Source organism: Ovis canadensis, chromosome 5, assembly GCF_042477335.2.
Source record: "Ovis canadensis isolate MfBH-ARS-UI-01 breed Bighorn chromosome 5, ARS-UI_OviCan_v2, whole genome shotgun sequence".
In the NCBI taxonomy this organism is placed as follows: domain Eukaryota; kingdom Metazoa; phylum Chordata; class Mammalia; order Artiodactyla; family Bovidae; genus Ovis; species Ovis canadensis.
Window position 1 is genome coordinate 52,410,342 of NC_091249.1, and position 17,346 is coordinate 52,427,687.

The window sequence follows — 17,346 nt, forward strand, 5'->3', positions numbered from 1 at the left end:
TTTAAAGCCAATGCATAAAAGTCCTATTCAACAATTTCAAAACACGTTGTGAAAGGAATACCCTGACAGTTGGCTTGTTCTAAACATGCTGCTGTTATTTTAAAGCTCTCCTAAACTGTTGCAAAAAGAAAACCAAAAAAAGTGGAGAGATAAAGTGAACATGCCAGGAAGTAAGTGGAAAGAAACTTTTTTTGGTTTGGAAATCAGGAAATGTCAAGGAAATAAATGTAGCTATGATTTATACAGCGTTTCCAGTATACCACAGAGCAATCCTGACAAGTGATAAGCTGCCACAGAGGCCGAAAAAGCTCCATTTGATTCTAGGTTTTATGCTAACTTCACTTATATATATATATATAGTTGATGGTAGTGAAGGAAAGGGCTTGAATTTTCCCCTGAATCTTCGGGTTTTTCTTGTTTTCAAACTGATTGGTCTGGACAAGGGAAGACCAATAGCCAACAACAAATCCATTGTAAGCTGGAAATAGTTTCCTTTAATACTAAATGTTTCTTTAATCCTTGCATTAAAATTTTTACTGTGGTATAGCAGCAGCTGTTTTATTTACTCTAAAATTTAAGCTTTTGTAATACTTTAACTATAGGTATAACTAATGGGGAGGTTTGATTACTGAGGCAAGCTTTTAAAGCACTTAAAAAGCATCATATCAGATGCTTGTTTCACATTTATATTTTGGGGTCATACTGAAGATACATTGTTAAGGACTCTTGCTCCAAAGTCTTGCTTATTTTCTGAAAACCATTTATTTCATACCATGGGAAGGGTCTTTAATAATCATGAGTTATCATGAATATTCTTTTTTGTAGCTTCTGTATTTATGTTATCAGGCTCATCGATCAGTCCCAAAGAAGTTATTTCAGGGTTCCGTTCCCAAGGGAACAAAGACAGTGGGTTCCATGTTAACAGTGGCTTTTGTAGGCCTATTTTTATTTTTCTGACATGAAAGTGTGTATAGTTGGCAAGGATTTCTCTTCTCTGAAAACAAGCTTGTTGGTAAAAGGACAAGCTGCAAGCACCCTCACATACACAACCACTTCAGCACAGGCTGAAAGGATGCTTCCTGAGAACAATTAGAACTGAAAAACATGTTCAAGTACAAATGTGCTTTCTTTAAGAGATTTTTCAGTTCATCATTTGTTTGTCTTTCATACTGAATAGTTTTTTTTAAGTTATATTCAGATCTATTTAAAGCCAATTACCAACTCCCACTACTGCACTTCCCACAGTCCCCTCATCTCAGCCAGGGGCTCTCATGGTCACTGTCCAGGCTGTGTACACTTCCCATCCAGCGACATCTGTGAGCAGAATGGCTAGAAGGAACAGCCTGGTGCCCTGGGAAAGAGATGCCTTTTCACAGGGGCACGCAAACAGCCAGAAGCTCAACCCTGACAGCACTTGTAGTATGGCATCTCAGACGCTCCAAGTAGAGACTCCTCCACATCAAGTCTGGTTAGCTGAGATGTGTCCTATGCTAAAGGTATAGCCTGCAGAATGGAACAGCAAATTTCAAGTGAAAATCCCAGGATCTGACATTTTCCTTCACCTTACTATTGAAGAAGAGAAAAGGGGCTGGTGGTGGAGAGAGACAGAGATGGAATACTCTGCCCAGTAACTCCTTGGAAGCAGGATGAAGCAACTGCAGTCTTTCCTATGATCTGTGTAGTTCAGGACTTAATCCACACTTCGCAGTGGTGGCTGCTTTCCTAGGACCCTCCTCCCTGTTGGAATGGACACAATTTGCAAGTTCCTCATAAAAAGTTTTACCAGGATTTCTGATGTACTCAATCAAACTTAGTAGTTTATTTTTTTCTAAGTAAGAGGGGCCCCCTATTCAAAAGAACAGCCATGCTTATTGCATTAACAGGTAGAAATTTTACTAGCCTTCCATAAATCAGTTCAACACCCTAGTCTCTAAGGATTTGCCAAAAAATAATGGGCTGCAACTATGAAACCAATACCAGGAGTTGCCAGCAGTGCTCCAGAAAGATTTCTGAAGTCTACAGGCACTTTCAGGAGGAACGTAGAAAATCATTTTACGAAGCAGCAATTTTGTCCAAAACCAAGATAGAAGAGATGTAATACTGGCTTAAAATGACTAAGAAATAGGTATGGTGATCAAGAAGGCATGCTGCAGTCTTCTCCTGCTCCCTTTAAAGAACTCAAATCAACTCAACAGTGGATACACAGCTCATTACTAAAGATCACAGATGAGCACAATTCAGGGGACTCCACAGTAACAAGCCTACCCTTCCTCTTCTCTACCTTGAAACTCTGTAGTGCTTTTCACACTGTAGTTAAGGATGTCCTTTGAGGGCTTCCCTGGTGGTTCAGATGGTAAAGAATCTGCCTGTACTGCGGGAGACCAGAGTTCAATCCCTGGGTGGGGAAGATGCCCTGGAGAAGGACATGGCAACCCACTCCAGTATTCTTGACTGGGAAATCTCAAGGACAGAGGAGCCTAGAAGACTATAGTCCATGGGGTCCCAAAGAGTGGGAGAGGGCTGAGTGACTAACACTTTGGGGAGTATGCTGGGATCTCCGGTTAGCCGCCTTTCCTAGGAAGTGGAGGATGGCTCAGGCAAGGGAGCACAGCACAGCCAAGGGTGTGCCGGCCAGTCTACCACCACCATTCTGTTGGGACGGGCCCCACTGCACAGAAGGTGGAGGTTTTGATCAACATGATGGGTGCAAGTTTGAAGTCCCGAATGTGGCTTCTGCTTTGAAGAGGTATAACAGCAACCTTATCAGAAGTGTCACAGAATCTTATATGACACTTCTAGCAAGGAAACTTAAGATCTGCTGTGTCCACAATGCCCAGGCGGCACCGCCCAGGTGGAGTCAACGCAAACTAGAATCTGGGTTTTCTGGCCCTGTTTTTTCTACTCTTCACCTGCCAAGCTGATGTTGGCGTCCCCAAGTCTCCGTCGCCCTGAGTGCGCACGGAGCCCAAGGAGACCAAGGCACAGCATAGCACCCCCAAGATGGAGCTGCTCCGAAACACTTTCCTGACGGTTCAGAGGGTGGACAGGGCAGGCTGAATTGACCATGTCCCTCCAAGGACCCTGGCCCGGGTCTGACAGAGGTTTCCCGCCACCAGGAATCCTCTGGTCTGCTGGAGACCCACACCTCTGCAAGTATATCAGCATTGGGGATAGCAGCTGCTACCAGTGACAAGTCATCAGACCCCTCCCGAAAGAGCTCCTTCATTATCCCGACACAGGTAAGAGTGCAGGCGCTTAACGCAGGCGGGAAGCCACCGGTCCAAGCGCGCACACCCGTGGAAACTCGCCCCTAGACCTGTTACTTCAAAGTCCGCGGTCTTTCCTCTTCCTCCCCCTGCTTGTCCTCGAAACAGTCCTTCTAAGCTTGTTTTTCCCGCAAGCCAACCCTGAGGCTGCGGCGGGAACTGTAGGACCGATCGCTCGGCCGCCTGCACCCCAGCCTCCACCGCCTCCGACCCCTCCCGGTGCAGCCTGCCGGGACGCACTCGGGCGCTCACCGCTGGCGGGCGACCCCTCCCCAGCGCCACGGCTCCCGGCGCACGGACACTCCCCGCTCCCCACGCCGCGCCTCACCTCACGCAGCAGGCGCTCCAGCCGCGGCTCGGCCCAGGCGGCCAAGGCGTCGGGAGTCCCCGCGCGCCACAGCAGCTCCCGCTCTTCCTCGAGGGCCGCCACCCGGCCCTGCAGCGCGGCTGCCTGGACGCCCAGCAGCAGGCAGGCGACCGCCGAGCTCGCGGAGAGCAGCAGGCACAGCGCGCTCACCGCCCAGGCCCGCGCTCCAGTCGCGGGGCTCACGGGTCCGCCGCCGCCGCCAGCCGGGTCTCCGTTCCGCTCGTCCTCGCAGGCGCGCCGGCCTGGACTCATGGCGCGCTCGTCGAGCGTGAGCTCTCGGAGCCGGCGGTGCACAGAGCCCGGGGACGCAGGCTGAGCGTGTGGGAGCGGTCGGGAGAGCCCGAGGCACGAGGTCGGCCGGGCGCGGGGCTCGGCCTCTGGGCAGCTGCTGGACCGCGGCGCACACCCCCTTCCCCGCTGCCAGCTCCTCCACAGCGGCCACTTTGGGCAGTTTCCTCTATGCAAATAGACCCTGCCAGAAAAGGAGCCGAGACCCACCCAGGGGAGGAGCGGCCCCGGCGGCCCGGCGAGGCGAGGGGGCGGGAGCGGGAAGGAAGCCCGCTCCTCCGAGCACCCCCCGAGCGCGCCGGGCGAGCCCAGAGCGCTCAGCACTCACCTCTGCCCTTACCTGCTCTCGGCGTCGGGCTGCGCCCACTGCCGCTCCCGCACCCCCGCGACTCCCCAGCCCGAGTTCCAGCTTCAAAATCCCAAGGGGTCTGAGGTGCACCCAGAGGCTGAGAGCGCCTTCTGCAGCCCACCGCTGGCTGCGGCATCACTCATTTCTTGGGAAGATTCCCCTCGACTTGTGAATTAACCTTTCTGACACTTTTTTTAAGAGTTCAAAACTTCAAACCCTAGGGCCAACTTAGTGAATCGTTTCTGGATGGTGCCCTAGCGCCGTTTGGTGGCGGAAAGGGACCTCTTGTGCAGTCACACAGACGCAGTTAATCGGGATTGCGTCTGGCAGAGGCGTGAGTCTAAGAATCTTTAATACTCTCACCATTTATTATGTGCCAGACAATTGTAATAAGTCTTACAATTACTGACCTAGGTAAAGGCTTTCCTTTGAGAAAATTGAGACTTTCAATAAGTGCAAAAGATAGGGGGAAAGAACTCCAACTTTTGATGAGCTTTTAGCTTCATTCTGTAATGGAAGCACAAGAAAGTGTTAGTCGCTCATTCGTGTCGGACTCTGCGGTCCCACGGACTGGTAGCCCTCCAGGTTCCTCTGTCCATGGAATTCTTCAGGCAAGAATACTGGGATGGGTTTCCATGTCCTTCTCCAGGGGTTCTTCCCAACCCAGGGATTGAACCCGGGTGTCCAGCATTGCTGGCAGATTCTTTACCATCTGAGCCACCAGTGAAGCCCAGTGGAAACACAATATGGCCAAAAATATTCATCTAGTATGTACCACATTTAAGCTATACTGTGATTCTGTATATTCTTTAACACGTGGTTAAAGTAGGAAAGCCTGAGTGATAATCAAGTGGCTGGAACAACAGTCTTTTTTTAAGAAAGGGGGGGCAAGACTGAAGTCAGGCGCATTCTCTGCTGGCTCAAATTCCTACTTGGCCTATTATATCCTAAAACTGGTCCTACATAGTCTCCCACTAACTCCAGTAATAGTCAAATAAAAACAACAGACCAACTTGGATCTTTGTAATGTGGGCAAATCTGCAGTGCTTTTTTTCTGTGGGGGAAGACCTGTTATATCTTCCTGCTCCCTCTCTGGGTATCTTCAGATTTATTAGCTTCTTTGGACAAATTACAAAGCTCTTACAACTGCTGAGGACCTCCTTACTCCCTTAACTTGGAGGAGAAAAGTACTTCTGAGAATGGAGTAAAACAGAAATGGTTGGCACCTCACCCCTGCAACTTCATAGCTGTGACCTTAGATGACTTGGGGTTACAGTTGAGTGGTTAGACAGAGAAGGACTTGCTAAAATATAGTGTATGCCCAATAAATAGCCTGAGAAGTATTTGCTCAGCAAACTGGATTGTCTTCTTTGAAAAGAGGTCAACACCATATTATAAGCTGGCACTTCGTTCTTGCTACAAACACATAGGCAAATTGCCCATCAGCTGCATGTATTGTTCACTATATTCCAGAACTTTCTGTGTATCAAAAAAGCCAAGCTCATTGGTTCCTTTGGCCTTTGTCCTTGCCTACTGCCTCACTATCTGGAATACCCTACTCTCGGATCTTTGAGCAAGCTCCTCCTTTAGGTTAAGGTCCTCAGGTCCTTAAACCTTACTATCTCTGAAAGACCTACCCAGATTGTCCAATCTAAGGAAGCTTCATTCACAGTCTTCAGAAGGATTACTCAGGGGAATCATTTATCACTGTTTGAAGTTACCTCTTTATTAACAAGACAAAGTTACCCCTTTGTCTTTTTCGCCACTGTTTTCTCAAAGAACAGTGCAGGATCTGGCAAATATTTGTCAAGTGAATTAAGGAAAGGTGAATCTTTGTTTACTGTCTACACATCATTTTCAGAGGCAAGGAAGAAAAAACTCTATCTTATGTCAGTTAGGGCCCTGGAAGGGACAGTATTCAGACTGAAGATAGTTTGATTGTAGAGACTGTTTATATGGTGGGGCGGATTAAGTGAAGCCAGCAGGGGATGTGGAAGAAGCATTCTGGAGTATAAACAGTAGGAGGCAATGACTATTTCTTGCTGAAATGAGAAGAGGGAACTGTTGTTGGAATCCTGTGAATGCTCAGAGCTAAACAAAGTTCGGCTCAAAAGGAGCTGTGTCATTTGACAGGTCTGCCAAACCAAGGCTTGGAAGATAAGAAGCTAGGAGATAATCTCTCCTCTTACTCTCTGATCTGCTGGGCCTCCCAATGATCAAACCTATAGGGCAGGGGAGCCCAGATGATGCAGTAACAGAGATCAGCCTCCTAAGGGCACAGAGCTGAGTCAGAGTGGTGGAGGGAAGATCTGGGGTATGGGAATCCACTGCATTCCCTAACATGCATATAGATTACCAAGGTCAGTCTAGCTACTCTTGCCTCTGAAATGGCTAACCTGTCAGCGATAGGCACTAATCCTCAGAGAGACCAACTGGCTACTCGGTGGCAAATCAACTACTTCAGACTGCCTTCATCCCAGAAGGGCCAGCAATTTGTTCTTCACAGGGATGGATAGCTGTTCTAGGTAACGGCTTGTGTTCCCTGTTTGCAGAGCCTCAGCCAGCAGTCTATATAGACTCCGCAATCCACAGTTATTCTATATAACATAGCATCCAACCAGGAAACCCACTTTACAGCACAGTAAGTGTGGGAGTGAGCCCATGACCATGGAACACACTGGTTATATTATATATTACATCCTGCACCAGCCAGAAGCAGCCAGCCTCACAGAACACCAGAACTACCTTTTGAAGGCACAAGTGAAGCCCCCACTCATAGTATTCAGAGTCAATACACTAAAAGACTGCACTGCCATTTTTCAGAAAGTGGCCAATGCATTAAATGAGGGATAATGATGCTTCTTTCCCAATAATATGTGGGTCTAGGAACCAAAGGGTAGAAGCAAGAGTAGCCCCATTCACTGTTACTCCCCATGACTCACAGTGGTGGTGGTGGGGTTACCCTTGCTGTCCTCACAAAGCTGGGCCCTACAGGGTTGAAGGTCCTACTTCTCCAGAGGGTTACACTTGCCAGGGCCCAAGCAAGAGTCCATTCAACTATAAGCTATGGCTGCCCCCCAGGGCACTTTGAACTCTGTGTCCAGGGACCTGAACACAGGGGTAACTGACCCTCATCAGCAGGGAGAGGAGGGCCATTTTAGTACAGAGGGGGAAGGGAGGACTATGTCAGGGACCTGATAGCACTTCTTTACCATCACAATTGCAGCAAGTGCAGTAGTCCCAGCCTGGTGATTGTCAAGGGTCCAGATGTTTCAGGACAAAAGGGATTAACTATTAAACTAATTAACTATTTTATTAAAAAGGGATTACTTAGGTCAGATAGGGTGGATAACCACGACAGAAAATTATAAATAATATTAATAATGTAGAGATTCAAATATGTTCAAAATGCTCTGTTTAAGAAGGCTCCTCTGTCCATGGGATTCTCCGGGCATGAATACTGGAGAGGGTTGCTGTGCCCTTTTCCAGGGGATCTTCCCAACCCAGGAATCGAACCAGAACCGCTTGGGTCTTCTGCATTGGCAGGTGGGTTCTTTACCACTGGCACCACCTGGGAAGATGTTTAAGAAGGCAGGGAGTACTTAATCATTTTATAAAATTTTTCAACAAAAATGGCTAGCTTAAGCTTTAAGGCTTAAAGGAGTAAACTTCAATTACATAAGGAAATTGTAATTGTTACCTAGAAAAGGCAGCATGACATTATGGGAAAAGCACCAGCATCTTGGTGTATAATGCCTTATAATGCCTAGATTCCAGTTCTGGTTCCACTAATAGCTCACAGCTACTTACTGTTTCAGACACTCAATTTTCTAGTTTGTAAAATGGATATACTAACCAGGACTAAATATACTCTATCTGAAACTAGAAAACTAGAGAAACTGTATGAAATGACAGTTTTCAAGATACTGGACAGTGATCACAATGAAGGACAGTGATCCTTGGGAGATGGGGGGGAAATGAAGTGAGCCCAAGGACTGTCCCAGCTTCCTCTCTGGAGAGATGTTTCCAGGTGACAGTGCAGGGAGGGGGAGTTAGGCACAGCCACCCTAAGGTGAAGGAGCTACAAGCCCAGAGAAGCTGAGGCAGTTAGAATTTGCAGGGTAAAGGACTGGAGAGCATAGTTGCAGACAGAGAGAGCACTCTCCATCTGAGATCATCACATTTGTGAAGAAACTACCGGGGCCAGGACAGAACCGCTAAGAAGGATGAGACTCTAATTAGAGAAGAAGCAAACCCTACAGCTCACACTGGCCAGGAATAGCTCTTCTTCCCACCAACCAGCAAGGAAAACCTGACAATTCAGAGGGCAATGGGTAAAGTACTCTAAAGATTTTGCATCAGTAGTGGGGATAAACTAGCCTTAGACTAAATGCTGCTCTGGTCCTGTCTAATAGAGCTTAAACCACAAACCTGAAAGGGTCAAAATGATTCAAGTAATTTAATCATGTTGCATAATAAAGCTCAAGTAAATATAAAAATACCCAGTATCCAAGAAGGTAAAACAAATAGCCACAATCACCGGGCACACAAATAAGCAAGAAAATAGGATGCATGATATGATAAAAAGCAATGCAAACTCAGAAATGAAAAGATGATAGCAAGGATATTAAAAGTTATATCAGTATTCCATATGTTCAAGGAAATAAGAGGAGAGATTGAACATGTTTAGGAAAAACAAAAGATTTTTGTTAAAAGATCTAATTTAGAGATTAAAATGACAACACTTGACATGAAAAATAAACTGAATGGGAGTAAAGGCAGAGCAGACACTGCAGAAGATTAATGAACTTGAAACTATAACAATAGAAACTATCCAAAATGAAACAGAGGAAAAAGATTGAAAAATGAAAAAAAAAAAGAACATCTATTGTCTCTTTAAAAGATAATAGAAGGCTTAAGGCAAAATAGCAATGTATTGTGGGGTTTTAACATATGGCTAAGTAAAATGGATGGCAAAAACAGTATAAAGCCCAGGATAGGAACAGGAATGCAAAAGTAGGAAGTCAAGAGAATAATAATAGAATAACCTGGAATAACAGGCAGGTTTGGCCTTGGAGCACAAAATGAAGCAGGGAAAAGCTAATAGAGTTTTGTCAAGAGAACACACTGATCGTAGCAAACATTCTCCTCCACAACACAAGAGACGATTCTACACATAGACAGCACCAGATGGTCAATACCAAAATCAGATTGATTGTACTGTTTGTGACCAAAGATGGAGAAGCTCTATACAGTAAGCAAAAACAAGACCTGGAGCTGACTGTAATTGAGATCATGAGATCCTGTTTGCAAAATTCAGGCTTAATTTGAAGAAAGCAGGAAAAAATACTAGGCCATTCAGGTATGACCTAAATCAAATCCCTTATACAGTAGAGGTGACGAATAGATTCAAGGGATTAGATCTGGTAGACAGAGTGCCTGAAAGAATTATGGATGGAGGTTTGTAACACTGTACAGAAGGCAGTGACCAAAACCATTCCAAAGAGAAATAAATGCAAGAAGGCAAAGTGGTTGTCTGGGTAGGCTTTTTAAATAGCTGAGAAAAGAAGAAAAGGCAAGGGGGAAAGGGAAAGATTACCCACCTGAATGCAGAGTTCCAGAGAATAGCAAGGAGAGATAAAATGAACTTTTCAATGAACAATGCAAAGAAATAGAGGAAAGCAATAGAATGGGAAAACCCAGACACCTCTTCAAGAAAATTGGAGATATCAAAGGAACATTTCATGCAAGGATGGGCAGCACAATAAAGGACAGAAATGGTAGGGACCTAACAGAATCAGAAGAGACTAAGAAGTGTTAGCAAGAACACACAGAACAACTATACAAAAAAGGTTTTAATGACCCAGATAACCGTGATGGTGGGGTCAGTCACCTAAGAGCCAGACATCCTGGAGTATGAAGTCAAGTAGGCCTTAAGCATTACTGCAAAGAAAGCTAATGGAGGTGATGGAATTCCAGCTGAGCTATTTAAAATCCTAAAAGATGCTGCTGTTAAAGTGCTGCACTCAATATGTCAGCAAATTGGAAAATCCCCTATGATGAAAGGACATTTTTTTTTTTTTGGTGATAGTTCTAGAAGGTGTTGTAGGTATTCATAGAACTGGTCAACTTCAGCTTCTTTGGCATTAGTGTTTGGGGCATAGACTTGGATTACTATGACTATATTACTATTACTTTGCCAACAAAGGTCCGTCTAGTCACAGCTATGGTTTTTCCAGAAGTTATGTATAGATGTGAGAGTTGGACCATAAAGAAAGCTGAGCACTGAAAAATTGATGCTTTTGAACTGTTGGGTTGGAGAAGACTCTTGAGAGTCCTTTGGACTGCAAGGAGATCCAACCAGTCCATCCTAAAGGAAATCAGTTCTGAATGTTCATTGGAAGGACTGATGTTGAAGCTGAAACTCCAATACTTTGGACACCTGATGCAAAGAGCTGACTCATTTGAAAAGATCCTGATGCTGGGAAAGGTTGAAGGCAGGAGGAGAAGGGGATGACAGAGGATGAGATGGTTGGATGGCATCACCGACTCAATGGACATGAGTTTGAGTAAACTCTGGGTGTTGGTGATGGACAGGGAGGCCTGGCGTGCTGCAGTCCATGGGGTTGCAAAGAGTCAGACATGACTGAGCAAGTGAACTGAACTGAACTGAACTATGAGTGTAGAGGATACATAAATAATTGGAATGTTTCTAAAAAAATTGAAAAACATAAAAAATAGCAACATCTTTTAAAATTAAAACTTCTCTATTGATGACATACTCTAATCATTTAGGCTTGTTCTTGGCATTTATTCTCAAAACTGTACCTACCTATGTTGCCTTTAGTTAAGAGTAAATCCATTAGTTTTTAAAAGCACTGGATTTTTTTTTAAGGCATCCAAATTGGAAAGAGGCAAAATTTTCATTATATGCAGGTAGCTGAATTAGTTCATCAGTTCTAATAATTTTTGTGTGGAGTATTTATGGTTTTCTATATAGCATAGAAAACCATAAATTCTATATAGAATTTAGAAATACTAAATTCTATAGAAAACCATAAATTCTATATATATATATAGAAAACCATAAATACTCCACACAAAAGTTATTAGAACTGATGAACTAGTTCAGTAATGTATATGATTAATATATAGAAATCTGCTGCATTTCTTTACACTAGCAATGACATATCAGAAGTAAGTAAAAATAATGTTTTATAATCACATTAAAAAAAAAAACCTAGGAATAAATCTGACCAAAGAGGTGAAAGACTTATTTGCTGAGAACTACATAAATGATAAAAGAAATTGAAGATGATTCAGAGACATGGAAATATATCTCATGTTCTTGAATTGGAAGAATTAATATCATTAAAATGGCCATACTATCCGAACCAATCTACAGATTTAATGCAATCCATTTCAGATTACCCATGACATTTTTCACAGAAGTAAAACAAATGATCCTAAAATTTAGATGGAACCACAAAAGACACAGAGTTGCCAAAGCAATCCTGAATAAAAAACAAATAAACCCTCCAAGAATTCAGACAATAATACAAAATTACAGTAGTCAAAATAGCGTGGTCGTGGCACAAAAACAGAAATATGGATCAATGGAAAAGAATAGAGAATCCAGAAACAAAACCACTTATGATCAATTAACCTTTCACAAAGGAGAAAAGAATGTACAAGGGAGAAAAGACAGTCTCTTTAGTAAGTAGTGTTGAAAAGCTGGACAGTCAGCCACATGTAAATTAATGAAGTTAGAACACTCCCTCACATCATACACAATAATAAACTCAAAATAGCTTAAAGACTTAAATATAAAGCATGGCACCATAAAACTCCTAGAAGAGAACATAGGCAAAATATTCTTTTACATGAATAATAGCATTAGTCAGCCTCCTAAGGCAAAAGAAATAAAAGCAAAAATAAGCAAATGGGACCTAATCAAGCTTACAAGCATTTTCACAGCAAAGGAAACTATTAAAAAATGAAAGAACAACATACAGCCTGGGAGAAAATGTTTACAAACAATGTGATTAACAAAAGCTTAATTTCCAAAATGTACAAATAGCTCATACAGCACTCTCTCTTTCTCTTTCTCTCTCTCTCTATATATATATAAAGTAAAAAACTGGGCAGAAGACCTAAACAGACATTTTTCCAAAGAAGATATCCAGATGTTCAACAGGCATACAAAAAATGCTCAATATTGCTAATTAGTAGAGAAACACAAAGCAAAACTACTGATTTATCAGCTCCCCCATTTAGAATGGCCACCATCAAAAAGTTTACAAAACATAAATGCTGGAGAGGGTGTGGAGAAAAGGGAACCCTCCTACACTGTTGGTAGGAATGTAATTTGGTGCAGCCACTATGAAAAACATATCAAAGTTTCTCAAAAGAGTAAAAATAGAAGTACCATTTGATCCAGCAATCCCACTCCTGGACATATATGTAGGAACAATGAAAATTCTAATTTTAAAAGATACAGGCACCCCAATGTTCATAGCTGCACTATCTACAATAGCCAAAACATGGAAGTAACCTGAGTGTACATCAATAGATGAGTGGATAAAGCTACACACACACATATGCATATATCCACAATGGAATATTACTCAGCCATGAAAAGGGATTGAAATAGTGCCACAGCAATGTGATGGATCTAGAGATTATTGACTAACTTCAGTTCAGTTCAGTCGCTCAGTCATGTCTGACTCTTTGAGACCACATGAATTGGTGGAGCACGCCAGGCCTCCCTGTCCATCACCAACTCCCGGAGTTCACTCAGACTGATGTCCATCGAGTCAGTGATGCCATCCAGCCATCTCATCCTCTGTCGTCCCCTTCTCCTCCTGCCCCCAATCTCTCCCAGCATCAGAGTCTTTTCCAGTGAGTCAGCTCTTCGCATGAGGTCGCCAAAATACTGGAGTTTCAGCTTCAGCATCATTCCCTCCAAAGAAATCCCAGGGCTGATCTCCTTCAGAATGGACTGATTGGATCTCCTTACAGTCCAAGGGACTCTCAAGAGTCTTCTCCAACACCACAGTTCAAAAGCATCAATTCTTCGGCACTCAGCTTTCTTCACAGTCCAACTCTCCTTCGTCCATAGGATTTTCCAGGCAAGAGTACTGGAGTGGGGTGCCATTGCCTTCTCTGACATCCATACATGACCACTGGAAAAACCATAGCCTTGACTAGACGGACATTTGTTGGCAAAGTAATGTCTCTGCTTTTCAATATGCTATCTAGATTGGTCATAACTTTCCTTCCAAGGAGTAAGCGTCTTTTAATTTCATGGTTGCAGTCACCATCTGCAGTGATTTTGGAGCCCCCAAAAATAAAGTCTGACACTGTTTCCACTGTTTCCCCATCTATTTTCCATGAAGTGATGGGACCAGATGCCATGATCTTCATTTTCTGAATGTTGATCTTTAAGCCAATTTTTTCACTCTCCTCTTTCACTTTCATCAAGAGGCTTTTGAGTTCCTCTTCACTGCCATAAGGGTGGTGTCATCTACATATCTGAGGTTACTGATATTTCTCCCAGCAATCTTGATTCCAGCTTGTGCTTCTTCCAGCCCAGCATTTCTTATGATGTACTCTGCGTATAAGTTAGATAAGCAGGGTGACAATAGTCAGCCTTGATATACTCCTTTTCCTATTTGGAACCAGTCTGTTCCATGTCCAGTTCTGATTGTTGCTTTCTGACTTGCATATAGGTTTCTCAAGAGGCAGGTCAGGTGGTCTGGTATTCCCATCTCTCTCAGAATTTTCCACAGGTTATTATCATCCACACAGTCAAAGGCTTTGGCATAGTCAATAAAGCAGAAATAGATGTTTTTCTGGAACTCGCTTGCTTTTTCCATGAGCCAGCGGATGTTGGCAATTTGATCTCTGGTTCCTCTGCCTTTTCTAAAACCAGCTTGAACATCAGGAAGTTCGCAGTTCACGTATTGCTGAAGCCTGGCTTGGAGAATTTTGAGCATTACTTTACTAGCGGGTGAGATGAGTGCAATTGTGCGGTAGATTGAGCATTCTTTGGCATTGCCTTTCTTTGGGATTGGAATGAAAACTGACCTTTTCCAGTCCTGTGGCCACTGCTGAGTTTTCTAAATTTGCTGCATATAAGTTAAATGTACTCTGCATATAAGTTAAATAAGCTAACTTAGGCAAAGACAAATATTATATCACATGTGGAATCTAAAAAGATGATACAAATGAACTTATGTACAAAACAGAAATAGACTCACAGACATAGAAAACAAACTTATGATTACCAAAGGGGAAAGGGAGGTAGGGATAAACTAGAAGTTTGGGATTAACATATACAAACTACTGCATATACAATAAACAACAAGGACCTACTGTATAGCAGTGGGAACTACATTTGATATAATAATCTATAATGGAAAAGAATCTGAAAATAAAACATATACCCATGCATTTATTACCATTTTGCTGTGTACTTGAAACTAACACATTGTAAACCAACTATACTTCAAAAAAAATACATTTCAAAGCTCATGATTTAAAAAATTAGCACTGATTTTTTAAGTTAAAAAAACTTTTTTCATTTATATTTGTAATGGGAAACGTTTTAAGTCACTAAGGGGGGCTATGCATGGGAACTCCTCTAGATGACAGTTAATCTTTAACTAATCTCATTACATGTAACTGCTGTTAATAGTATCTAGGCTATGAGGTGCTTGCCTCAAAGGATATTTAGGGTGGTTTCAGCTCTTTATAATTAAACCTACATTAAAGTCTTTACTTATATATAACTTCTCTCCAGAACTACATTTAAAACAAACTGAATCCAGGTAAGGAGTGAATGTAAGAAAATGTATCTGAATAGCAGACATTCTTGATTGGTTGAAAATTTTTTTCTTTGAAAATTCTATTCCTCCTTCAATTTCCATGGAATGTCACAATAAAAACTACTATACTAGGGAGTCAAAAGCAGAATTCTTGGTAGCTTTGTCTGACCTGGTGCCATAAAGAGGAACAACCAATATTATTGGGAATTTTTTTTTTTAATGAAGTAACCTGGGTTAAAGCATTTATAGAAAACAAAGTACATAATTGCTATTTACTAGTGAGACTACTAAAAGCCAGGTAATCTTCTAGATGTTTTTAATCATCCTATAACACAGATATTACCCATAAGTAATTCCAAGTAAGGAAGTACAATTACTTTAAAGTAACTTAGGGGTCTCTTCAAAATGGCAAAGGAGTAAGACGTGGTCACCTTCCTCCCCACAAATACATCAAAAATACATCTGCAAGTGGAACAAGTCCTACAGAACACCTACTGAACTCTGGCTGAAGACCTCATACTTCCAAAAGGCAAACTCATGTCCACATAACAAGACAGGAAGGAATTGGGACAAGATTTGTGCTTTTGGGAAGGAGCTGTGAAGGAGGAAAATTGTCCTCACTAGGAAGCCCCCTCACTGGCAGGGACAGTGGAGAGCTTTGGAGACTGTAGCAACAGGTATGCAGAAGGCAAAGCAGAGAGAATTCTGCAAAGAGATCAGTGTCAAGCAGCATCCCCACAGCCCATGCTTTCTTTGCCTTTTTCTAGTTTGCTTTCTGCATTTGATTTGCTCTTGGTTTGGGGTTTTTACTAGTTTTTAGTGTTTGTTTTCATTTATGGATTTGTTTGTTGATTTGATTGCTCTTTTTTGTTGACTTTTTTTTTTGTGTGAGTGTGAAAGTGCCTTTCTTTATGTGTTTTTGTATGTTTAGTTTTGCTTTCACCATTTGTTAGAGTTTTGTCTGTTTCTTGTTTGTTGGTTGGTTTTTGTTTTTTCTTTTTTTTCCCTCTCCTTCTATTGCCATGTGGCTTGTGGGGTCTTGATGCTCCAGCCAGGGGTTGGGCCTGAGCCACTGAGGTGGGAGACCTGAGTTCAGGGTTTTGAACCACCAGAGAACTCCAGACCTCTTGGAATATTTGTGAGTGCTCTCCCAGAGGCTTCCATCACTACACTAAGACCTGGCTCCACCAAATGGCCAGCAAGCGCCAGTGCTGGATAATTCATGCCAAACAACTAGCAAAACAGTAACACAACCCCACCCATTAGCAGACAAGCTGCCTAAAGCCATACTAGGTTCACAGACAGCAAAAAACACACGACTGGATGCAGCACTGATCATCAGAGGGATAAGATTCAGCTCCACCCACCACAGCAGAGGCACAGTCCCGCCACCAGGAAGTCTACAGAAGGCAATGGTACAAGCACACCCATGGCGGGCAGACACACAAGTAGGAAGAACTATAATCCTGCAGCCTGCAGAAACAAGACCCCAAATAGAAGGAGAAGATAGAGAAATATGTACCAGATGAAGGAACAGGGTAAAAACTCACAACCCCAAACAAATAAGGGGAAATAGGCACTCTACCTGAAAAAGTATTCAGAATAATGAGAGCAAAGATGATCCCAAATATCAGAAATAGAATGGAGGCAGAGATAAAGAAAATGAAGGCCTGGGTCAAGAAGATACAACAAATTTTTAACAAAGACCTTGAAAAACTAAAGAACAAACAATCAGCAATGAACAACACAATAACCGAAATAAAAAAATACTCTAGAGGCATATACTAGCAACTGAGGCAGAAATACACTAGCAAAATACATTAGCAGAATAACAGGCAGAATAAAGGACAAGAATGGTGGAAATAAGCAGAGCTGAATAAAGGGACAAAAATGAAAAGAAATGAAAACACTCTGAGACCTCTGGGACAACAGTAAGCACACCAACATTCAAATAACACGGATCCCAGGAGAAGAAAAGAAAAAGTATATCAGAAAATATTTGAGGAGCTCATAGATGAAAACTTCCCTGCCATGGGAACAGAAATACCCATCCAAGTCCAGGAAGTCCAGAGAGTCTCACATAGGATAAACCCAAGGAGGGAGAAACAGGCCAAGACACGTATTAGTCACACTAACAAAAATTAAACACAAAGAAAAAATATTAAAAGCAGCAAGGGGAAAGCAATAAATGACTTACAAGGGACTCCTCATAAGGTTATCAGTTGATTTTTAAGCAGAAACTCTGCA

General features: G+C 42.7%; 1 protein-coding gene across 1 annotated transcript in view; it reads right to left on the reverse strand.

The window, feature by feature from the left end:
- The window catches only part of COL23A1 (collagen type XXIII alpha 1 chain), a 387,317-nt gene extending 383,238 nt beyond the window's left edge, over positions 1-4,079 (reverse strand). The window contains exon 1 of the mRNA XM_069591878.1: positions 3,595-4,079. Coding sequence (XP_069447979.1) covers positions 3,595-3,885 — 291 coding nt within the window. The 5' untranslated portion in view covers positions 3,886-4,079. The remainder of the gene's footprint in view (positions 1-3,594) is intronic.
- Between the last annotated feature and the right edge of the window lie 13,267 nt (positions 4,080-17,346).